This window comes from Rosa chinensis, chromosome 4, assembly GCF_002994745.2.
Source record: "Rosa chinensis cultivar Old Blush chromosome 4, RchiOBHm-V2, whole genome shotgun sequence".
NCBI lineage: Eukaryota > Viridiplantae > Streptophyta > Magnoliopsida > Rosales > Rosaceae > Rosa > Rosa chinensis.
In genome coordinates, this window is record NC_037091.1 from 50,111,292 (window position 1) to 50,136,550 (window position 25,259).

At 40.5% G+C, this 25,259-nt stretch overlaps 1 protein-coding gene across 1 annotated transcript in view; it reads left to right on the plus strand.

Annotated features, from left to right (window-relative positions):
- The first annotated feature begins 833 nt into the window (after nt 1-833).
- Nucleotides 834-25,259, plus strand: part of LOC112196661 (GTP-binding protein SAR1A) — a 39,904-nt gene continuing 15,478 nt past the window's right edge. The window contains exons 1-2 of the mRNA XM_024337070.2: nt 834-1,439; nt 2,614-2,615. Coding sequence (XP_024192838.1) covers nt 1,125-1,439; nt 2,614-2,615 — 317 coding nt within the window. The 5' untranslated portion in view covers nt 834-1,124. The remainder of the gene's footprint in view (nt 1,440-2,613; nt 2,616-25,259) is intronic.

Consider the following 25,259-nt stretch of genomic DNA (forward strand, 5'->3'; position numbering starts at 1 on the left):
AAAAATTCAACTGCCACCAACCATTCTTCTTCGCCGGCTTCCCTAGTTCTATTGCAATAGATTTGCCATATATAGCTGCAAGATTCAAAACTCACATCCATATTCAAAACAGGATTAGATTCAATGAGTATCACAACACCATGTATCGCCAATATCACCATCCCCATACAATAATTAACTCACTTGCACAGTGAACTCAATCCGTATATTTAAGATCTGAAATTACGGTTCCTACATTTCTTTTCTTTGGCTGAGAGTCTGCAATTCTATTATTTTCTTTCCCATAAACAAATATGGTGCAGCTAGTTTTTCATCAATATTGTCGTCTATCCTATTAACCCAGACATATTAACACTGAATTTGTATTTATAATCATTTGTCTAAATCAAATCAAACCTTGTTGATTAATTGAATGAGAACTCTTGAATCGTTCTTCATGAGTCTTGTGGTTGTAGGATTAATTATTTGTTAATTTATTACCATTTTATTTTAAATATATACTAATTCATTTTAAAATTTTTGTTGAAAATTATGGAGTGTACAAATGATGCCGATAATGATGTGACATCACCACATCATTTGGTATTTAAATTTAATAAAGAAATTTGAGATCTCTAACACTACTACTGTTGTTCAAAACACAACGTTTCACAATGCTAAATGTCTGATGAAGAAAAATGTATAGTGTGTGTGAGAATCTACGCTGGGCATATAGTCGGTGGTGTCAATTGGATGTAGGCAAGATGACTACTAGTCAAATATTTTTAATTTTTTTTTCTTTAGTTTATCTCACAAGCCTAAAAATTATAATGGCTTGAAAAATATCAGACTCTAACTATAGTTCATGTCAATTCAAGTTGAACTGAACGCTCTTTGCTTTCTCGCCAAGGCAGCACCAGCTAACAAGCAAGGTTTTCTTCATGTTTCCCAATGCAAATCCAGTATTTAACTTTGCTTAGGAGTATCTTCAACTTTCCCAATTCAAGTTGGATTGGAAATTTAAGACGGACAAAGTGTTGAGCCAAAGTCTAATATATACACTAAGAAAGAACCACACCCAAGACAGAAAGACGTTGAAATCGATCTTAGAAATTTCTCTCCTCCGATAAGAAAGACAAAGAAACATGTTTCTTCTGGATTGGCTTTATGGAGCTCTTTCATCTATGGGGCTATTGAAGAAGAAGGCTAAGCATAGGATCGTGTTCTTATGCCGAAACCACGGCCAGCTCGAATCCGGGAAAGACTGGAGAGTAATACAAAGTAAACAGACTCAGCAACCAAACTCAGGCACTACTCTGACTATAGGGAATGTCAACTTCACCCCCGTTGATTTGGGGGGGGATGATATGGCTCGCAGGGTGTGGAAGGCCTACTATGCCATTGTGGATGGTGTACTTTACATGGCTGATGCTAATGCCACGGAGAGATTTGAGGAATCAGTAAAGGAGCTCGAGGCTCTTCTCTCCTCGGAGCTCGATGCTCCTCGCTCCGAGGAATCAGGCCTACTCCGATATCCGCCCCCTCTTTTTTCTGATCAACATATCCTAGTTTAATTTTTAATTTCTCACTATCCATGTATTAGTAACTAGATTGTTCCTTCCTTCTCTATCGAAAAAAACTAGATTGTTCCTTTTTTAATAGATGACTTTTTTATTTCTTGTTTTTCTGTTGTTTCACCCCTCCGTCGATCCGTAGGTGTATGTGTACGAATATAGAGATCCAGAAGAAAATTTGTATACAAGCTCATGATCACACATTACGTCGTTTGCTTTGATCTACGCTTCACTAGCCTAAAGTCATAAACCCTACCATCCAACTAAATTTTTTATATTTTACTTTATAACATATTTTACTTAATGTGGTATCTAATGTAGCACAACCATGTCACTTAATAAAAAATTCTCATAGATAAGTTGGGCTTTATGCTATATCAGTGCCTAATATATAAGATGAGATGCATATGATATTAAAAAAGGTGGTTCACCTAATAAGATTGCAAACAAACTATATGATCCTCTTTAAACTCTCTTTATACGGTATTCAACAATTCATAAACAAATTTTTTCCCTCTTTATTGGTCGATTAATCTTCAATATAGTATCATCAAAGTTGTTCATCGTGGAATGGTTGTGTGGGGAGGGCTATGGGATAAGGAGGCCAAGATCTTCTTCTTAGGGCGGAAATTTGCACGCTCAAAAACGGCTCTTCTCTCTTTCATCATCTCTTTAAGTGGTTGGGTTGGACTATTTTTAATAGTATTCAAGGTATTTTAGCATAAAACCCCCTACATATTGTTGTTAATGTGGTTAAGTGGGGACAATATCGATATCAAACCCATGAGTGGACTACACAAGGTTCCCTTGTCCGCAAACAGGGAAAAAGTATGACATGCAAAAACCTTGCTTGGCTGAAAAGTAAAGGCACTATGAGGCAAGAAAAAGTAGCATGAAATTTCTACAGCAAAACAAACTAAAATTAGAACTTGGAACAGAAAAAAAAAATCTATAATTTCAACAACAACATATATTTTTTGCTCCGTTTTGTCCGTGCAAATTAATTTTTTGAAAACCATGAATTAGCTTAATATAAATTTAATTACTTGTTTTTGGAGAGAAGTTTTTTCTTTGTAATAAATATAGGAAAAGAAAATGATCGAGTCATATCATAATGACTAAATTCCGCAAACTAAATCAGATGTAAAGCAATTTACCTACTCAATAATTTTTTTTGTTCAATTATGCTCAACTGCCAATAGATATAAATCAGATGATGGATACTAATAATTTGGCTGGATTCTCCACCATGTAATTTATATCAAATGATAGTTGAGCACAAATGAGGAGACAATATATTTAGTAAATGAACAAGCTTGTAAAGGTAAATACTTGTAAAAGCCTAGAAGAATGAGAGAGACTTACCGTGCCAGGTCATCGATCCGTGTGAGGCTTCCGAGAGCCATTGATATCGGCTGATGTGGCAGATACTTGGCCCTCGATTTTCTCTTGAGCAGCACGCTCTGATCGCATTGCATTTTAGACACCAGGGTTTACAGTCACTATTCCTCTCCTCACATCATTACAAGCCTTGAGGGCGAAACACAGAGCAAGCTCTCTCTCTCTCTCTCTCTCTCTCTCTCTCTCACTTGGAATCTGTAGCTCAGAAGGGAAACAATGGCGAGCCGCGCGAAGCTTGCAAAGAAATTCCTTACCGTTTTGAATTTCGTATTTGATTCTTTGAACAACTAGCAGAACCACTATATCAAACCCTAATTTTAACTTGATCTCTGCTTCTTCTTGTTCTTCTTCTTCAGGTTGCTACGAAGAGAGTCGAGGAAGCTACCGAGCACGGCTTTCGTTTTCCGGTAATCTCAGCAACTGTTGTGTTTATCATGTACAAATTGGACTTATATTTGTATGAATTTCCTTATAACTGTGATTATAGTGGTACATTTAGATCTAATTTATAAATGTACTCTTTGCTGATTGTTTTCGATTACAAAGAGCATGTGATATAGTTTTCTAAGACTTATATTTGCAGTATATTTTTGCATATTTCTAAAGGGAAAGCGTGTCAAAACTGTTAACATATTGATTTACCTTTCTAAATTCTGTACATATTGTTAAGATCTTTGAGCTACCTCACATTCCCGTGCTGACTTTGAGCTACCTCAGAGGCGAGAACAATGCTTCAGGTAGTTTTTGGATACCCAGTACTATATACAATATTGATTCATATTGTTAGAGGTCATAAGGATTAGAGACATCATTCACTTGTCAATTACTTATTCTGCTCTTGTCAATTACTTATTCTGCTAGTAGCAAAGCTAAGTTGTTGCATATATATTAAGTTAAATCATGACATGTCCATATGTAATTTCTTACATTCTCCCACTTGGACTGTCATAATCTAAACAACAAGAATGCTTTGTAAACCAGATGTAGTAATCAATGAAGTGTGCACAAAATACAAGTGAAAAAAATCCCAGAATCTATTTCAACTAAGTCAAGTCATAATTAACTACAGCAGACTGAAGAAAATCATATGTGGATGAATTATTTATGTGTGTGCAGTGATTTGGAAAGCTAAATGGCTATTGCTGTTGTGGCATGTCATGGCTATGATTGATGGGGTCGGTGCAAGTGATGGAGAAGAAGTTGTTTTCCCAAACTCAGCTGCAGTGTTGTACTACTACATTTTCGGGTGCATTATTGGATGGGCAGGCCTAAAGTTAGTGATAGTACTTGTGCAGAGGAATCGAGTGTGGCTAACCAAACTTATTACTCGCTGGAAGCTGATGTACCACAGACATGTCAGCTACCGCAAGAGATATGTGATACTTCCAAACATCAGAATACAACTTGATCCAGATTATGAGGGCCAATATTATTGGAAGATACCTGTGGTGAAAATTCAGGACAAACTTGGAAGGCTCCACTATATTGGATCGCTTAACGGCACCCTGTTCAACAGCTTTGTCACGAAGCTTCGATGCTATGTGACTGTCCCTACAGAACACATTGGCGATGAACAGGGCTTCATAGATGGATCGAGATTCGTCTGGTTGCATGAGCTGGGAAGGTATGTGCATGCTGTTAGACTGGATGTTTACTGCAAATCAGGGCCAGATGAGTGGCACTATATTGGATCGGCAATGAAGCCTGAAGATGGTGGCGGCTTTGAGGAAGAGTTCGCAGCCCTTGTTGAGCACATGATTCTATCAGTGGACACTTGGTATGATTGGAGTGCAATTGGAAGACGGTTTCCTATCAGAATCCGTGGTCATGAACGTTATGTTGGGCTTGATCCAGAGTAGAATAGACTTGTTGAGGTGACAGAGTGACATGACTCGTAGTTACAACACCTGTTTCTTTGTTTGTGGTTAAAAGTAGACTAATTTGAGGGGGCCCAGAAGTTGTGGTTCAATCATGTCCACACATTTTGAAGTCAAAGGTCATTGATGTAATTACCTACTTAACTACCGTTATCAGTAAAAATGACTCCGTCACAGTAATTTCTTGAGGGCGTTTAAGACAATTCGCACAGAATAGTAGTCACGTGTCTTGTGCATCTCTTTCTGCGCTCAATTATCAATCTCATTCTCACTTCGAGATCCCAAAGAGGCAAAGACCATCAAAGCTCCGAAACAAGGAGAATAAATTACTCCCTCTGATCTGAAAACCCACCTCCATCTCCGTCACCGGAGGTCGTCGTCATCGTTTCGCTCTTGTTGTTGGTGAGTTCATCTGTCACAAATTTTCACTTCCATGGCTTCTAAAATCGTAATGCGATTGGGTACTGAGAATCAATCCTCCTCTGCTTTCAAGTTTGAACCTTTAAATACAGTGGAGATATAAAGATAGAGAGCTTTAGCCATAGCCAATTCCTCTGTAATCGATCAGCAAATTCTTAAACCACAAGCCCAGTTCCAAAAGCAATTCTCTCTTTCAGAACCCGATCAGCAAATTGCCGAAAACCCACAATTTCGAGTTAACAGAACCCGATTACATATCAACAACTTCATACGAGCATATCAACAACTTCACAACCATTATCATGACAAAACTTCAAGTTTACAGAACCCGATTACATATCAACAACTTCATACGAGCAACCCAGTCCAATCCAATTCACCATTCTCATAAATGCAGATTCACCGTAAGCACAAGCAACATGTGCAGCCAATTTCAGTCCACAATCTCAATTCAAATATCAATTCCCATATTTACTTGCAACAACTTAAAACACCATAAACAAGACAACATAACCAATTCGATAACAGAGTCTTCAATTTCACCATATCAAACCACTCAGTTCCATAACTTCCAATCACTAACACAAGAACAAAACGTGATTCTAGTTCGAGATTATACCTTCGAAATCGGAAATCAACTTTAATCAACCCAACTCAGTTCCCAGGACAAGCCTGATGATGAAAACCCAATTTCCCATGTCACTGCCGAAGATGAACTGGTGAGTGTGATGCCAACAACCAGAAAGCTTTTCAAATTGTTAGCCTATGAGTGCAGCAGAGCAAGAAACGAAGCCCAGAAAGGCAGGAGAAGTTGTCGGCGTTGAAGAACACGGCGGAGCAGAAGGTAACCCAGAAACCCAATCAGTCAAAATCGTTCGAATTGAAAAAATAATTGATCTAACGAATAGAGATTGACGAGAGGATGAGTTTTCCTACCACATGCAACTTAATCGGTGATCGGAGTCGCCGGAATTAGTTGAAACTCGCCGGAGGAGACTCGGAGCTTCGGGTCTTCAATTCTCCTTCTTCGTTCAATGCATGGACAATTAGAGGCCATGGGCGTGACGACGATGGCGAGGCGGAGAGAATGCCGGGGTCCGCCGCTGTGCTGTGGCCGGACGGAGTAGCGCCAGTCGGATCCTCTGGATGGTTCTCTCTCTCGATCCTTCTGGATGGATCATCTTCTTCTTTTTTTCCAATTAATGCCTACTTATAGGCTTTTTCAATTAATATTCTATGGCTGTGATCAGTCGGTGGATTTATGGATGGCTAGGATCGTGCCAGGTTGATCTCTGCTTTTCCAAAATATTTTCCTTTAATCTGAAACTTCCAAAAATCACCAGAAATAGCTTGAAAGTCCGGAAAATTTCCCAAAAATTCCAACAAACTCGTCGTCTCGCGTACTTTATTATCCAATCCTTGAATCGAAGATTTCACTAGTGAAAAATTTCAGAAAATATTCTCGAGCATCTTTTCTAAAACCCGAGATCGATAAGTAAGTTACCAAACTATCTCAATTAGGCATGATAAAATTTTCTGAGGCTCACAGGTAATGTCAAATTTATCGAATTTCAATTTCGATTTTTTGAATCGCACAAAATTTTTATATGTCTACTAAAGTAGTAAAACTAGTTTATTAGTTGTAAATAAAAGTATACCTTCCATGAGCAACAATGTGTAGGAAATAGATTTTATCAAAATCGACCGTAGGATGTTATCATAACAAGAAGAAATGGTTGTGGTCAAAATTTCAACTATTTTCGTCGTCGTTTCAGTTTCGATCTAGTAGGTCAACCCTAAACATTAAATACCACATATAGCTAATATGCTCATAACGGCTCACTCGTAACTTATTTTTTTGATCTATCAGCTATCAAACTCTCGTGGGTAGGTTCTGTATCAAATAATGTAAAATTTAGTGAATTTTATCTCATCAAGGGTCGGCTCCCCTTAGGGAAGTAGACGCTTTTAAAGGGTTGACCGGTTTATTTCATGTTAAAATGACGGCGGATTGGGTTAATTTTTTTAAATGACGCCTATTAATACGCTATAAATAAATGGGTAATATCAAATTTATTGATTTTCAATTTCAATTTTTTGGATTTCACAAAATTCTTACATGTCTACTAATGTGGTATAACTAGCTTATTAGTTGTAATGAAAAGTATACCTTCCATGAGCAACAATGTGTTGGAAATAGACTTTATCAAAATCGATCGTAGGATGTTATCATAACAAGAAGAAATGGTTATGGTCAAAATTTCAGCTATTTTCATCGTCGTTTGGGTCTTGATCTAGTGGGTCAACCCTAAACCTTAAATATCACATAAAACTATTATGCTCATAACCGCTCACTTGTAACTTATTTTTTCAATCTGTCAGCTCTCACGCTCTCGTGAGTCAGAGCTATATCAAATAATGTAAAAATTTAGGGAATTTTATCTCATCAAGGGTCGGCTCCCCTTAGGAAAGTAGACGTTTTTAAAGGGTTGACCGGTTTATTTCATGTCGAAATGATGGCGAATTGGGTTAATTTTTTTTACACAATACCTATTAATACACTATAAATAAATGGTAATATCAAATTTATCAATTTTTAATTTCAATTTTTTAGATCGCACAAAATTTTTATATGTCTACTAAAGTAATGTAACTAGTTTATTAGTTGTAATTAAAAGTATACCTTCCATGAGCAACAATGTGTAGGAAATAGATTTTATCAAAATCTACCATAGGATGTTATCATAATAAGAAGATATGGTTATGGTCAAAATTTTAACTATTTTCATCGTCGTTTCGGTTTCGATCTAGTATGTCAACCCTAAACCTTAAATATAACATAAAACTAATATGCTCATAACCGCTCACTCGTAACTTATTTTTTCAATCTGTCAGCTCTCACGCTCTCGTGAGTAAGAGCTATATCAAATAATGTAAAAATTTAGGGAATTTTATCTCATCAAGGGTCGGCTCCCCTTAGGGATGTAGAAGCTTTTAAAAGGTTGACCGGTTTATTTCATGTCAAAATGACGGCGGATTGGGTTAATTTTTTTACACAATGCCTACTAATGCACTATAAATAGATGAGTAATATCAAATTTATTGATTTTCAATTTTTATTTTTTGGATTGCACAAAATTCTTACATGTCTACTAATGTGGTATGACTAGCTTATTAGTTGTAATGAAAAGTATACCTTTCATGAGCAACAATGTGCAGGAAATAGAGTTTATCAAAATTGACCATAGGATGTTATCATAATAAGAAGAAATGGTTATGGTCAAAATTTCAGCTATTTTCGTCGTCGTTTGGGTCTCGATCTAGTAGGTCAACCCTAAACTTTAAATACAACATAAAACTAATATGCTCATAACCGCTCACTCGTAACTTATTTTTTCGATCTGTCAGCTCTCACGCTCTCATGGGTAGGAGCTATATCAAATAATGTAAAAATTTAGGGAATTTTATCTCATCAAGGGTCGGCTCCCCTTAGGGAAGTAGACGCTTTTAAATGGTTGACCAATGATGGCGAATTGGGTTAATTTTTTTACACAATACCTATTAATACACTATAAATAGATGGGTAATATCAAATTTATCAATTTTTAATTTCAATTTTTTAGATCGCACAAAATTCTTATATGTCCACTAAAGTAGTATAACTAGTTTATTAGTTGTAATTAAAGTATACCTTCCATGAGTAACAATGTGTACGAAATAAATTTTATAAAAATCGATCGTAGGATGTTATCATGATAAGAATAAATGGTTACGGTCAAAATTTCAACTATTTTCGTCGTTATTTGGTTCTCGATCTACTAGGTCAACCCTAAACCTAAAAGACCACATAAAACTAAAATGCTCATAACCGCTCACTCACAACTTATTTTTTTAATCTGTCAGCTCTCACACTCTCGTGGGAATAATCTATATAACTTAATATAAAAGTTTTGGAAAGTTTATTTCTTCATAATTTAGCTCCCCTTAGGGAAGTAGAAGTGTATAGAGGGTTGACCGCTTTCTTTAATGTCGAAATGAAGATGGATCGGGTTAATTTTTTTACACGATAATTAATAATACACTATAAATAGATGAGTAATGTCGAATTGATTGATTTCCAATTCAATTATTTGGATTGCACAAAATGCTTACGTTCCTACTAATGTAGTCTAATTTATTAGTTCTATATAAATGTATATCTTCTATGACAAACAAGGCGGAGGAAATAAAATTTATCAAATTCAACCGTTAGATACTATTAAGATAGAAAGATATGGTCATGATCAGAATTTCAATTTTTTTCATCGTAGTTTGGGTCTCGATACACGTGGTCAACTATAAACCTAAATACACATAAAACTAATATTCACATAACCACTTATACACAACTTCTTTTTTTGAGTTGTCAGCTCTCACACTCGCTTGGACATAAGGTATATCAATAAATGCAAAATTTTAGAAATTTTATCTTCTCATGGTTTCTCTTCCCTTAGATAAATATAAACGTATAATGGGTTGACCGTTTTGTTCGATGTCGAAATGACAGCGGAACTAGTTAATTTTTTTACATAGTACCTATTAATACCCTATAAATATATGAGTAATGTCAAATTTATTGTTTTTCAATTTTAATTATTTGGATCGCACAAAGTCCGTAATGTCTACTAATGTGGCTTAACTTGTTTATTAGTTGTATCAAATAATATGCAATCCATGAGGAATAATGTGGAGGAAATAGATTCTATCAAAATCGACCGTTAGATATTATCATAATAAGAAGAAATGATCATGGTCAAAATTTTAACTATTTTTGTCGTTATTTGGGTCTTGATTTACTATGTTGACCCTAAACCGAAAATACCGCATAAAACTAAAATGCTCATAACCACTTACTCACAACTTATTTTTTCGATCTATCAGCTTTTTCACTCTTGTGGGTATGATCTATATAACTTAATGTAAAAATTTCAGAAAGTTTATGTATTCGTAATTCATCTGCTCTTAGAGAAGTAGCAGTGTATACAGGGTTGACCGCTTTATTTAATGTCGAAATAACGACAGATCAGGTTAATTTTTTTATACAGTAACTAATAATACACTATAAATAGATGGGTAATGTCAAACTGATCTATTTCCAATTTCGATTATTTGGATTACACAAAATGCTTACATTCCTACTAATGTAGTCTAATTTATTAGTTCTATATAAATGTATATCTTCCTTGACAAACAAGGAAGAAATTGCCCTACGTAGGGCGCATTCGAGAAATTGCCCCCGAAATGATTGAATTTATGATCTCGGTAATTATAAAAGGTGCTCGAGAATATTTTCAGAAATTTTCACAAAGTGAAATCCTCGATTTAAAATTTGGATAATAAAGTACACGACATGATGAGTTCGTGGTAATTTTTGAGAAAATTTTCAGATACCTGAGCTATTTATAGTGATTTTTTGAAATTTTGGTATTATGGAAAATCGTTTAAGAAAAATAGAAAATATCATGGTGCAATCCGAGCCATTGAAATTATTCATCGCTTGATCTGACCGTCAAAATTCATTTTAGGAAGGAGTATTTAAAGTTGGTATCGTACGACCCAGAACCTTCGAGCGTCTCGAACTCGATCTCACGACCCGGCGACGCTGAAACTTGACCCGACCTCAACTCTCTATTCCGGCCACCTCAGGTAGACGGACTAGTGGCGACTGATCCTTCTCGAAGGCGTGGTGCGAGCCGTGACCTCAGATCATCCAATCAGCGACGGTACGACGTCGAGAAGGCAATGCAACTCGGCTAGATTTCTAGCAATTTCTGGCGACTGGGTTTAGCTTGCATGGTATACGAAAGTTGGTCTACTCCTCATCATCTACACGTCTATGTAAGTAGTTCTTCTATTCGATTAAGTTTTTGAGAAATTGTATATTGGGTGCTTCAGATTTTTATTGTGATTTCGGTTTCCGGCAACAATTTCGGACTTCTGATTCTTCTCCGGTAGCTATCCTGGTCCCAGAACTCGGAAGGATGATAGGTCGAACCCAGATGGTTTCGATTTTGATCAGAAATATTGGACCAGAGAAAAACAAACCCAGATGTGAGTTTGAATTGGATTAGAGTTCAACACGTCTCAATTGATATAATGACTAGGAGCAAAACCGAAAAAAGCACCAATAGGAATCATTAAAGTTGCGATTTTGATCAGAAATGTTGGACCAGAGAAGGAAAAGAGGGAGACCCAGATGAAAATTTGAGTTGAAGTTAGTGTTTATGTGAAGAAAATTGAGATAAGAGAGTATTACAGATGAAGGGAAGCTCGGGTTCTTCGGCGAGGTTGTAGGAGAAGGAGTGAAAGTGAAACTCTGTTGTGTTTTGTCGAACCCAGATGGTTGCCCAAGCTGGGTTGATGATCTTGGGTAAGTTCTGCAGTTGTGGTGGCAGTTTCGATATTCATTGGTAACTTCTTAGTTTTGATTTGTGCTGTGAGTTGATTTGGTTGAATTCATAAACACAGAATTCGTTAAGTTTGGAAAAGGAGAGCAGAGGGAGAAGACACACACACGAAAGCGGCAAAAGATTCAGACTATGGTCGAAGCCAAAGGTTATTCAATGGAATGAGAATACCCTTTTGCCCTTGGCAAGTGAGATGAATGGCGCGGCAGTAACAAGTTTTTACCCACAAGAGATTGTTTGTCGTTTGCAAAACCGGAAATTACGATTATACCCTTCCGTTAACTGACGTTTAGGGCGCAGCGTGCGCAGGGCGTATTCCAGAAATTGCCAACTTGAGGTGACATGGCTACTGTAATCAGCAGCTCTTCTGAATTTGGACCCGGTTGGTGTCAGATTTTTCAATTTTCTTGGATTTTATCAATACCATTTCATATATAGCTTTTGACCAATAAGAAGTCAGCAAGTCTTCTCTTCTTCAATCGAAAGCTGGAATGATTCATGATAGTCCTGGAGCTTCCAATTCCCAGACGTTAGATACCCGCATAGTGAATAGTTATGTGACCGTTATAACATTTTGTTATTGGGAGTGAAATACTTCGCGGAATTAAGTTTTCATTTCCTATATTTATTATGTACGTAAAAGGAAAGAAACAACTTCTCTCCAAAAACAACTAATCAAGTTCAGGGGCGGATCTAGGACTAGGCTTGGGTGGGCTGGAGCCCGTCCAAGATTTTTAGGCTTAAAAAAATAATTAGACGTATACTTAATTGATGTGGGTTTAAATATTTAATTGATGTGGGTAAGTGGGTTTAATTGATTTCAAAACTTATCAAGGTCGATCAGTGGGTCTTCTTTCTGCCATGCAATTGTTGTGGGTTTAATTGATTTCAATACTTATCATTTTATCAATTGTTGTGCTATCTCAGTATCTCGGCCAGGAGCTTGGCCTCATTCGAATGTCAAGTCAAGTTTATAGAGTTAAGTTTGCAGATTGGGTTTGGGTTTATTTGCTAGCTATTTCGTCCTATCCATGGCTTTATATTCAGAACAAACTTTGGATTGAAAAAAAAATTTATATATATGATGTATGTTTGTTTAACGAAACCCACCCGAACTCTCACATTATCGAAGTCAAACTTCTCTCTGGCTCTCCCATTCTCTCTGTCCATCACAAATTCTCATTCTTCTTCTTCACAAAAAGGCCTAAATTACGGACTAAATTCAATCTTTGAACACTTGAACTCTCAGGTTCTCATCTCCCCACTCTTGTATTCACACACCTGTGCATAATTGTACTAAAAAAAAAAATTTTGGGCTTCGCCCAAAGAGACACATAATTATGTAGCCCTCCCTATTTTCAAATCCTAGATCCGCCCCTGATCAAGTTTATATTAAGCCAATTCGTGTTTTTTCAAAAAATTAATCTGCACGGACAAAATGGAGCAAGAATTATATGTTGTTGAATTATAGATTTTTTTCTTCCGTGTTTCAAGTTCTAATTTTTAGTTTGTTTTGTACGTAGAAAATTCATGCCAATTTTTCTTGCCTCACAGTGCCTTTACTTTTCAACGATGCAAACAAGAGAATATGTAGGGGCTTTTATGCTAAAAGGCCTCGATACTATTAGAAACAATCCAACCACTTAAAGAGATGAAGATCAAGGAGAGAAGAGCAGTTTATGAGTGTGAAAAGCAGGGTGGTCTTTCCGCCCTAAGAACAAAATCTTGGCCTCGTTATCCCATAGCCGTCCCTACAACCATTCCACCATGAACAACTTTGATGGGACTATACCAAGTGATTAATCCACCAATAAAGAAGAGAAGAAAAAAAAAAGTTTATGAATACAGTATAAAGAGAGTCTAAAGAGGATCGGATCATATGGTTTGTACGCGATCTTATTAGGAGGGTACATGAGGTGAATATTGTTGTGCTTAATTTTAAAATCTTTTTAGGTGAACTATCTTTTTGAATACCACATACATCTCATCTTGTGTGACAATGTAATATAGCATAAAGCCCAACTTTTCTATGATAGTTTTTATGTTAAGTGATGTGGTTGTCCTACATCAGATACCACATAAGTAAGATGTAATTAGTACCGGCAAAAGTGGCTTACATAAAGTAAAATATAAAGAATTTAGTTGGGTGGTAGGTTTTATGATTTTAGGCTAGTGAGGTGTACATCAAAGCAAACGACGTAATGTGTGATCATGAGTTGAATACAAATTTTCTTCTGGATCTCTGTATTCGTACACACACACCCCTACGGATCGAGGGAGGGGCGTGAAACAACAGACAAGCAAGAAATGAAAACGTCATCTATTAAAAAAGGAACAATCTAGTTACTAATACATGGATAGTGAGAAATGAAAAATTAAACTAAGATAGCTCATATAGTCATATATATTGATCAGAAAAAACAAAACCATGCACGAACAGTATCCACTTTGACCCATAATCCCACATACTTGAGCTCTTTCCATAACCCATCTTACGAGCAATGCAGCTGCATATAAACACCTCGAGGGGGCGGATATTGGAATAGGCTTGATTCCGAGCTCGGAGCGAAGAGCATCGAGCTCCTCGGAGAGAAGAGCCTCGAGCTCCTTTAATGATTCCTCAAATCTCTCCGTGGCATTAGCATCGATCAGCCATGTAGACTACACCATCCACAACGGCATAGTAGTCCTTCCACACCCAGCGAGCCATTTCTTCCCCACCCAAATCAACGGGGGTGAAGTTAACATTCACTATAGTCAGAGTAGTGCCTGAGTTTGGTTGCTGAGTCGGTTCACTTTGTATTACTCTTCAGTCTCTCCCGAATTCGAGCAGGCCGCGGTTTCGCCTTAAGACCACGATCTTAGGCTTAGCCTCCTTATTCAATAGCCCCAACCATGTAAGAGCTCCATAAAGCGAATCCAGAAGCAACGTGTTTCTTTGTCTTTCTTATCGGAGGAGAGAAATTTCTAAGATCGCGCGATTTCAAGTTTTCAACGTCTTTCTGTCTTGTGTGTGGTCTTTCTTAATCTACATATCTATTGGCTCAAAACTATGTCCGTCTTAAATTCCCAATCCAACTTGAATTGCGGAATCTGAAGAAACTCCCAAGCAAAGTTAAATACGATAATGCAATCCAATTTGCATTGGAAAGCATGAAGAAAAACCTGCTTGTTAGCTGATGCTGCCTTGGCGGGAAAGCAAAGAGCGTCAGTTCAACTTGAATTGGGAAACCTAGTGACATAAACTATAGTTAGATTTTGATAAACCTACTGAAGCTATCTCGCTGGTTGCGGTGAAATTAATGGCTAGGATGCGCATGCAGATGAGATAAATTGCAAAACTAGAAACACGCCGACTTTGAAAAAAAAAAGTGTAATATTGGGATTTGGGAGACTATGAGAGTATGATGTTAAAAACCATATACATGCTCATAATATATGCACACAATCAGGGGCGGAGGGAGGCAGGGGCCTACTGGGTCCCGTGCCCCAGTTTTGATTGTTAAAATGATATATACTATATTAAGTGAGTAAATACGATTAAGGTTGCCTAGCCCAGTTGGTAGCAAGCAAGACTTCCCACTATGGTGGTTATGGGTTCGATCCCCACATTGCTCTTTATAGGTTCTTTTTTCACTCACAGATTTTCATTATAAATTTAATATCCATTAAAAATATATACAATATTATATTATAATATACGATATTATATTATAGTATCTCTAATTTTTAAACTTTTTTCACATTATACTTAATGATTTCTATTTCCTTTGTACTTACAGTTTTCAAGTCTAATACAAATCATTAAAAAAAATTATATTAGCACCAATAACAATTCTCAGCCAATTATTTTGTCAATTATATACATTTTTTTTTAAAATAGCTTATTGAAGTAATTTTTAAAGCTTTTTTATATAGACATAGAAATTTGATATTACGTAGAAATTTGATATTACGTTTTCGCTAGGACTCTATGAAATATTTTGTGCCCCAGTAAACTTAAATTTCTGGCTCCGCCACTGCACACAATCATAAAAGGGATTAAGGCTTACCTTCAGCAATCACTGGCATGGATTCCATCTTATGCTACAAACACGAACACTGAATATGGCCTTCTGTTACTTACCAACTTGCTTCTCAATGGACAGAACAATATGCAAAACGTCGGTAGTAATCAGGGACCAATTCATCTGTATATATAGGAGACTTAACCCTCAAGAAGCTTCCCATTAAAGCTATCCATATCGGTTTAGGTTTCCTAGTTAGATTCTTAATGTAACACTTCATTGTAATCTTTCTTGCAGACTAAGAATAGGATTACTTACCTTAATGAATAGATACACTACTTCATTAAGTTACAAGTATTGATTTACTGTTTGTATCCATGTTAAACTAGGATTGATATTAAGCTAATCATCAATTACTTTATGATGATATGTGTTATGTCCATATTTGATCTTACAATCTCCCCTTTGGACTCACACATATCATGCTCGATGATTTGCACCAGAGAACATCAAAACCTACTTAACTTACTGAAGTGCGCGCCAGATAACAAACTTAAATCGAAAATCCATTCCAACATGGTTAGATCACAGTTACTTATGCAGAGCAAGAAACAGTATACATTTTAACAAAAATGCAGAGTTTCAAAACCACAAACACAAGCTCCTGCAATCCACATATGTCAAACCAGAAGTGATACAATATATGTTAATGTGTATCAACAAGTAAACATATATTAGGTCCTACTTTATGTTTCTAAAACCAAAAACTCAAGCAAATTTACTGAACACTGATGGCTTAAAGATATTGCTTGAACCTTAACATCATGCTTCACATGATTTAAGCCATCTGATAGCAAGTATAACTTTAAACACAAAATCGATAATTTTCAGAACATTCAACAAAAACTGCAGTAATAACCAAAATCTGAAAATACCTCAAAATTTATTAATAATAAAATCTGTCATTACAAACAAGTTGTGATAAACAAAATAAAAGATCACAACTAAAACACAAGAACTCAAAAAACCTTAGAATTTTAAATGCTCCAACTGGACTAACTCTCTACTGAACCTAAGCATCTAAATTAGCTAAAATTCCAATGCTTGCTGTATGTTTCTGGAATGCTGCTACTGACAATGCCTTGGTGAAAGGATCTGCTAGCTGTGAATTTGTGTCAATACTCAAAACAGCTATTTCACCATGCTTTACTCTTTCTCTAACACTGTAATACTTTAGATCAATATGCTTGGAATTATTTGACCTTTTACTGTTATTGCTAAAGAAAACTGCAGCCTCATTGTCACAATAAATTACAAGTGTTCCAGCCACAATGTGACTCAATACTTTGGTCTGCATGAGAAAATTCCTAATCCAAAGTCCTTCACACACAGTTTCATATACTGCAATAAATTCAGCTTGCATAGTAGAAGTTGAAACAAGTGTTTGTTTCATGGTTTTCCAAGCAATAGCACCTCCTGCAAGCAAGAACACATATCCACAAGTGGACTTCTTGGAGTCTGGATAATTCCCTGCAAAATCCAAGTCTGAGAATCCAATGAGTTTCAGATCCTCCACTTGCCTATAAATTAGCATGTGGTTTTTAGTTCTCTGCAGGTATCTCAACACTTTCTTCCCAGCTACCCAATGTTCATGGCCTGGATTAGATTGGAATCTTGACAAAATCCCTACTGCAAAAGACAAATCCGGCCTAGTGCAGACTTGTGCATACATGAGACTTCCTACAAGTCTGGCATAAGGCTTTGACTCCATATTTTCTTTCTCAACATCACTATTGTGACTTTGCTTCTTGGTTAACTTATCTCCTTTGGACATGGGAACTTCTCCAGCTGCACACTTCTCCATACCAAATCTCTTTAAAATTTTGGTAACATAATTCTGTTGAGACAAACCAAGTAGTCTCTGTGCCCTATCTCTTTTAATCTCAATACCTAGTACATAGGATGCTTCTCCTAAGTCTTTCATGTCAAAATTCCTTGACAGAAAACTCTTGGTATCTTTAAGCAATTTAATGTTACTGCTAGCCAAAAGTATATCATCCACATAGAGTACCAGAAAAATAAAATTGTTCCCAACAGTCTTCAAATAAACACACTCATCAACAAGATTTTCTGTAAATCCAAAAGTAGAAATCACATAATCAAATTTCTTGTACCACTGTCTAGAAGCTTGTTTTAGGCCATAAATTGATTTTCTTAACTTACACACTAAGTTTTCACTTCCAGCTTGTACAAACCCTTCTGGCTGCCTCATATAAATCACTTCATCTAGTTCACCATTCAAGAAAGCTGTTTTAACATCCATCTGGTGTAGCTCCATATCAAAATGAGTCACCAAAGCCATGATTATCCTAAACGAGTCTTTTGTAGAAACTGGAGAAAAAGTCTCAGTAAAATCAATGCCCTCCTTCTGTGTAAAACCTTTGGCAACTAATCTTGCTTTATGTCTCTCTACGTTGCCATTTGCATCTCTTTTGGTTTTGAAAACCCATTTACAACCTATAGGCTTCTGGTTGGGGTCAGGTTCAACTAATTCCCAAACTGCATTTTGACTCATGGAATTAATTTCTGCTTCCATTGCTTGCTGCCATTGATGAGATTCACTACTTTCAATGACCTGATTAAATGTAGTTGGATCATTGTCCTCTGCACAGTCCATTTCAATTTCTGCTTCTTGCAGATAAACAATGTAGTCACTCTCTTCCCCCCCATAAGTTGGTTTTCTTGCTCTCTGTGATCTTCTAGGCTGAGCCACTGGAGGATGGTGAGGTTCAGTTACTTGACCAGTTACGTGGTTAGTTACTTGACCAGGGACAGTTACTTGGTCAGTTACATGGTCAGTGACATGGGCAGTGACTTGACCAGGCACAGTTACTTGGTCAGTGACATGAGCAGTGACTTGATCAGTGACATGGTCAGTGACTTGGTCAGTGACATGGTCAGTTACTTGGCCAGTTACTCGACCAGGTACAGTTACTTGGTCAGTGACATGGTCAGTTACGTGACCAGTGACATGATCAGTTACATCTTGTTCTAAAGGCAATGCTACACTTATATTCTCATCTGACACAATTTCCTCAAAATCTGAGGTTAAATCCTCAAGGTTTGTATTGTGGACTTTTTCACTTAGAAACTTTACTTGATGTGTTTCAAAAATTCTAGGTGAATGATGAGCAGAATATAATTTATAGCCTTTAGATTTATCTGGATAACCTATAAAATAGCAACTAACAGTTTTGGGGTCAAGTTTATTCAAGCTTGGATTATAAATCCTAGCTTCTGCATGACATCCCCAAACATGACAGTGATGAAGACTAGGTTTCCTGCCACACCAAAGCTCAAAAGCAGTATTTTCTATGGCTTTGCTAGGTGTCCTATTGCAAATATAATTTGCAGTTTTTAAAGCCTCACCCCACAGAAATTTAGGCAAACCAGTTGTACACATCATACATCTAACCATGTTCAAAAGAGTCCTATTCTTTCTCTCTGCAACACCATTCTGTTGTGGATTATAGGGTGTTGTGTATTGAGCTTTAATTCCATTGTCTTGCAAAAACAAGGCAAATGGACCCTTTTGTTGGCCGGATTCAGTGTACTTTCCATAGAACTCTCCCCCTCTATCTGACCTCACTGTTTTGATTTTCTTTTCCAGTTGATTTTCTACCTCAGACTTAAAGATTTGAAAGGCTTTCAATGCTTGTGCCTTTTCTGAAAGTAGATAAATATAACTGTATCTAGAAAAGTCATCAATGAATGTGATAAAATACACATTCCCACAGATAGTTTGATGCCTAAATGGTCCACATATATCAGTGTGTATGAGTTCTAATAAATTTTGGCTTCTATATGCAGTCTTCTTTCTAGTATTAGTTATTTTTCCCTTAAAGCATTCAACACAGTCTGTTAGATCAGAAAAATCAAGTTCATTTAGGATGTTGTTTTTCACCAAAATTTTCAGTCTCTCTTTTGAAACATGGCCGAGTCTTCTATGCCATAAAAATGCAGACTTTTCATTTAGTTTGGTTCTTTTAACACCTGTTAAAGTGTTAGTACTGTTTGTGTTATTTTCAACAAGTAAAATTTCTTGTTGAGCCATTGAACAATTTAACTGTAAATAATCATTCATAATAACACCAGAACCAATTTGAACAGAATTTTTAGAAATAAGAATTCCATTACTATCCATAACAAGTCTACAACCAGATTTTACTAAAAGAGAAACCGAAACCAAATTCCTTCTCATGGAAGGTACATAAAAAACATTGTCCAAAACTAACAATTTTCCTAATCCTAAATCGAGCTTTAAGGTTCCAATAGCCTTGACTGCCACTCTCATGCCATTGCCTACACACAGGTTCACTTCATCACTTTTTGGGATTCTCCTCCTTATGAATCCCTGCAAAGAATTAGTAATATGAATAGGTGAGCCTGAATCTATCCACCAAGACTGTGGTTCAACATTTATGTTAATGTCTAAAAGTCTAGCGGTAGCTGGACTTTAGTTAACGCTGATCCGGCGGGGGGACCGATACTTCTGCTGTTAGTGATTCCCGTCACCTGTCAAGTAAAATACAATGGGCGTCAGAGGGAGACCGCGCTGGGCGGTCTTCAACTCTCCGATGCCTAAGTTAGTCAATGTATTTATGTTGACAAAGTAACAGTAGGTAAGTATTGAATGCGTAATAAATGAGGAGAGAGGAGAGGACCTTTTATAGGTGAGGAAGAGGATGATCTTCTCCTTGTTTTCGATGTGGGACTGATGTGCTTCGGTTCCCAGTTTAAGTAGCCTCTGATGCCAACTTGACACGGCGCGTGGCGGCGCGTCGGCGGTGCTTTGGGGTTGATCCGGGGCTCAGGCGGTAACCCGGCTAGCTGTCTTTACGCCAGTCACCTATATGGTGGGCGTTGATACCCCTGGCGGTACCGTGAGTCTGGCTCATTATAGCTAATTATGCTTGCAAATGCACATGTATGTACAAGTCCCCCAAATCCCCAGTTAAGGAGGGCAATCTTGGTTGGGGAGTTGATCGGCGGTTTGAAGCGTTTCTCCTGCTAGACTTTGCAGAAGCATAATTAGCGTCAGTGCGTCGTCAACCATGGATTTACTGAGCAAAAGCTTTGTGCCCTTTCGGGTGGGCCCCTGCTAGGCCCCCCAGGGAGTCCCCCACTCCCCGGCTAAGATGGACCTCCGGATGGTCGCTATTATTGTTTGTTGAGGGGGAGCTGCACGGAGCAGCGCTGCACGGAGCAGAGGGTGTTGGGTTGCGAGCCCAATCTTAGCACCCAAGTGACGGGGGTCAACGTACCTGATCAGGGCTGTCGTAGACTGTTGACTAGTCCCCGTGTCCCGTAGGGACATTCTGACCGTAACTCCGCGTGGCGGCGTTGTCAGAGAGGCGTGGCCTCGGGATCCACCGCTGGCGGAAGTCCCCCCGCTAGATGTAGCGGGAAGCAGCGTCAAGTAGACGTGCTTGGTGGTATTTTATTGAGCGGTATTGCGCTGAATAAAGTACGCAGTTTGTCAGATGAGAAAGGGGGTTCGCTAGCGGTGTGCTGTGTAGCAGAGGGCGCCCCGTTCACGGAATGACGAGAGAAGTTCCACTGGAGACTGATGGTGACAAAAGAAGTTCCGGTGGCGGGGTTTCACTCAGCGGAGACTCCGTCACTTGGAGGATGACAAGTGAAGATCCGCTGGCGGGGTTTCGCTCAGCGGAGACTTCGTCACTTGGAGGATGACAAGTGAAGATCCGCTGGCGGGGTTTCGCTCAGCGGAGACTCCGTCACTAGGAGGATGACAAGTGAAGATCCGCTGGCGGGGTTTCGCTCAGCGGAGACTCCGTCACTAGGAGGATGACAAGTGAAGATCCGCTGGTGGGGTTTCGCTCAGCGGAGACTCCGTCACTCGGAGGATGACAAGTGAAGATCCGCTGGCGGGGTTTCGCTCAGCGGAGACTCCGTCACTAGGAGGATGACAAGTGAAGATCCGCTGGCGGGGTTTCGCTCAGCGGAGACTCCGTCACTCGGAGGATGACAAGTGAAGATCCGCTGGCGGGGTTTCGCTCAGCGGAGACTCCGTCACTGGGAGGATGACAAGTGAAGATCCGCTAGCGGGGTTTCGCTCAGCGGAGACTCCGGGCGGTTCTTTACGAAGTCACCCCAACTGTTTAACACATGTCGAACCTATAGCGGGTTAGCGTGCGTAGGCTTGTCTCCTAAGCCTGTCCATCTTCTAGCTTTTAATGATATTAATTGTGGGTTTCATAACCGAGGTAACGCCTCGGGTACTCCGGAGAGTGAGTGGAGATTGATGACACGTGTACGGCTGGTACGTGATGTTGATATGGAGCGGACGGTTGAGGACGCGTTGGGGCCAATATAAGAGGGGGGGGGAACTTTGTGGGATTTGACACTTTGTGAAAATTTTGAAAACCTAGTCACCGTTTGCGAGCCCTGTTTGTCCAAGACCGGAGAAGGAGCCTACCGAAGTTTGGGTACACCATTCCCAAAGAGACGTCGATCGTAACTGTGCACCACCGTGTCGGAGTTTGCACCACTGAGGTTGGTATCTGGATTTTTCTCCTCTGCCTTTTGCTTATGCTATTTTCTTTGATAATTGCTGGTTTTAATGGGTGTGTTCTGAGGTTGGAGTGGGATTTCCTTGGGTGGGATGGTTGGATTATGGTTGGCTAAACGTTGGTGGTTAAGGATTTAGATAGCCGAATCTGGGTTGAGTAGTCTGTTTTGTATTTTGGAGTTTTCTGGGTTTTGTTTTTTGATTATTGTGGCTATATCTGATGCGAGAATAGGCTAGATCTGTGTTTGTGCTAACTGATGTGGGTTTTAGGGTTTGGGATGGCTAACGTTATAGAGATTTCGAGCAGTGAGGATTCCGGGTCTGACGTGTCGTTCAGCGCGGCGGATAGGATTTTTATTGATTCGTTGCGTCCGTCTGCCCCTGCAGGAACCTCACTGCCAGAAGCGTTAGACGTTGAGCCGCTACAGACCATCCCCTGGGAAGTAGTTATGGGTCGTGGTTCGCGTCCGGAGAGTTCTAAGGCGGGTGAGGCCGTTGTTGGCAAAGCTAGGCGCGACGAGCGTTTGGCGAGCAATAGTGCTGCTAGCGGCTCCGCTGGGGAAGAAGAAGTAGCGGGGCAGAATGCGGAATCGGCGTGGTTCCTCTCAGATGGCACCGCCGTCGACTAGGCAGGTGGGCGGATGACAGCCGCTGCGGTTAATCGACTGAAACAGACGTTCCGGTTGCCGGGGTCGGTGAAGCTGCGTCCGCCGACAGCGGATGAGAAGGCGTCGATTCTCCCGGCGGGATCTGCAGCCGTTCATGAGGCGATATTCCGCCAAGGAGTGACACTCCCGCTGGTGCCCAACCTCCAGATCCTGGTGTGCGAATTTGGCCTTGCGTTGGGTCAGATTTGCCCCAATATGTGGCGGTTGTTGCTCGCCGTGAACTCCCCTTTGGCGGTTATCCGGGTGTGAGGGGCCTACCGTGGCGGAAGTGCTTCACTTCTACGAGTTGGTGTACGTGAAGCGCCGAGGCTGCCAAGGGCAGGTGAACTTGAGTCGCCGGCAAGGAGCGCCCAAGCTGATCGAGAATCTAAGGGACTCAATGTCCTACTGGCGGGGGACCTTCTGCGTGGCTACCGACGGTTGGGAGTACCACGCCAGATCGAATGCGGAAGGGCCGACATTTAGGATTAAGTCTGAGTTCCAACCTATTCGAGGTTGGTGTCCGGTTTCCGCTGAAAGTATTTGGCGTGCCCACGTGCTTGCACTTGTATTCCTACTAACGTCGCGTTTTTTTTTTTTTTTTTTTTGTGTGCAGCGGGACTTCGGTACACGCTAACGCGCGAAGAAGAGTGCTGCGTGGCGAGGATCAGGGGTTGCTGGCGGAACCGAAACTTGCTTGATTTCCGCCTGCTGACTGGTTGGGAGTTGCTGGTCGACCTGCGACTAACACGCTCCGTTGGTGAGGAGTCTACCCTGTCGTTTCGTACTATACTTTTGAATTGTGTCTTGACTGGTGGCTGTCGTTTTTCTTTTAGAAACTCCGCCGGGCAACAAATCGAGTCGCGACGCATTTGAGAAGGCGATGGATCGGGCGGAGATAGAGAATTTTTTGGAGGCCATGTACGCCGAGGGGCTAACGGCCCAGCAGACTGTAGTGAACCCCGAGACGTTGGCGCTGAGCCAGTCCGAGGTTCCGGTGGTGATGCCGATGCCGCACCAGTCTCATCTTGGTGAGGATGGTCTCCCTATAGTGCAGGCGGGGACCCAGACGGCCGGCGGGGATCAGAGGGGAAGCGCTGCGGCCGGGCCACAGAAGGAGCGGATGCCTGCCCAGAGGCATGGCCCTCAAAAGGTGGTTCAACCGACTGAAGAAGTCATTGTGACCAGGGAGGAGCCGCCAGTAAGGGCGACGAGGGCCGCCGCTGGGAGCCAGAGGGCGCTGGAGAGAAAGCGCCGGACGGCTGAGTCTCCTGACGAGGAAGAGGGAGATGATTTGGAGGTGGTCGGGGCCCGCCGACAGAAGAAGGCCCGACAGGCTCCTTCGAAAGTTGCGGCGGTGGAGGGAGAGGCGCCCGCCGTCAGTGATCTGGACTCCTTCGCCGAGTATGCGCCATTTATGACAGAAGGGGAGCGGGAGTTCCTCTTCCATCTGTGTGAGCGGCTGGGGTTCGGCGGTCTGGCAGGCATATCGCGCCCGACGGCAATTGACCAATCGCCCTTTAGCTCGGCGTTTGGTCAAATATCGGCTGGATTACACGATATGTTCGTGGCGGCGTCGAAGCAGCCCCGGATTGAGGAAGAGCTCAAGGGAGAAATTGGAGGTCTCCAGAGGGAGTTGGCGGAGGCAAAGGAGAGACTGGCGGAGGTCGAGCGGGGGCTGGCCAAGGCGGAGTGTGATTATGCGGACGCCCGCGGCAAGCTTAATGCGGCCATCCGGCGGGACCTGGAGAGGAATGAACACGTCTCCAAATTGGAGCAGGAGATCGCGCTGCTGCAGGAGCGGATAGCCGCTAAAGATAAGAAGCTCATTGTAGTGCAGCGGGAGTCCGCCGACAGAATGGCCGAAATGAAGCGGCTGGGGGGTGAGGTTACCCGCCTGAGAGCTGAGGGGAGTACCGCTGCGGCCGCTGCTGTTGAAGCGTTCAAGCAGTCGGCGGAGTTTAAGAAGGCATTGACGGAAGCGGCGAAGTCTGGGGCCCGAGCCAATATAGATATGTTGAAGCGGAAGGGCGCCATTGACTTTGTAAAGGCGTCACAGCCTGACGTGCCGCCGGCCGAGAGTGTCCCGGCGGAGACAGAAGTCGTGCCTGCCCCAGCTGTAGGTACTTACTCGGGCAGCGGGGAAAGTGGCCCTCATCCGACGGAAGGGTCCCAGCAGACTCCCCAGCAGACCCCGTCGGAGGTGTCACGTGCCGGATTTCTGGAGGCACACACCCGGGCGGACGGCACCATGGAGACCCCCAGTCCGACAGCTCGAGGGTCCGATCAAGCGAGCCGATCGGTCGCGCCGCCGCC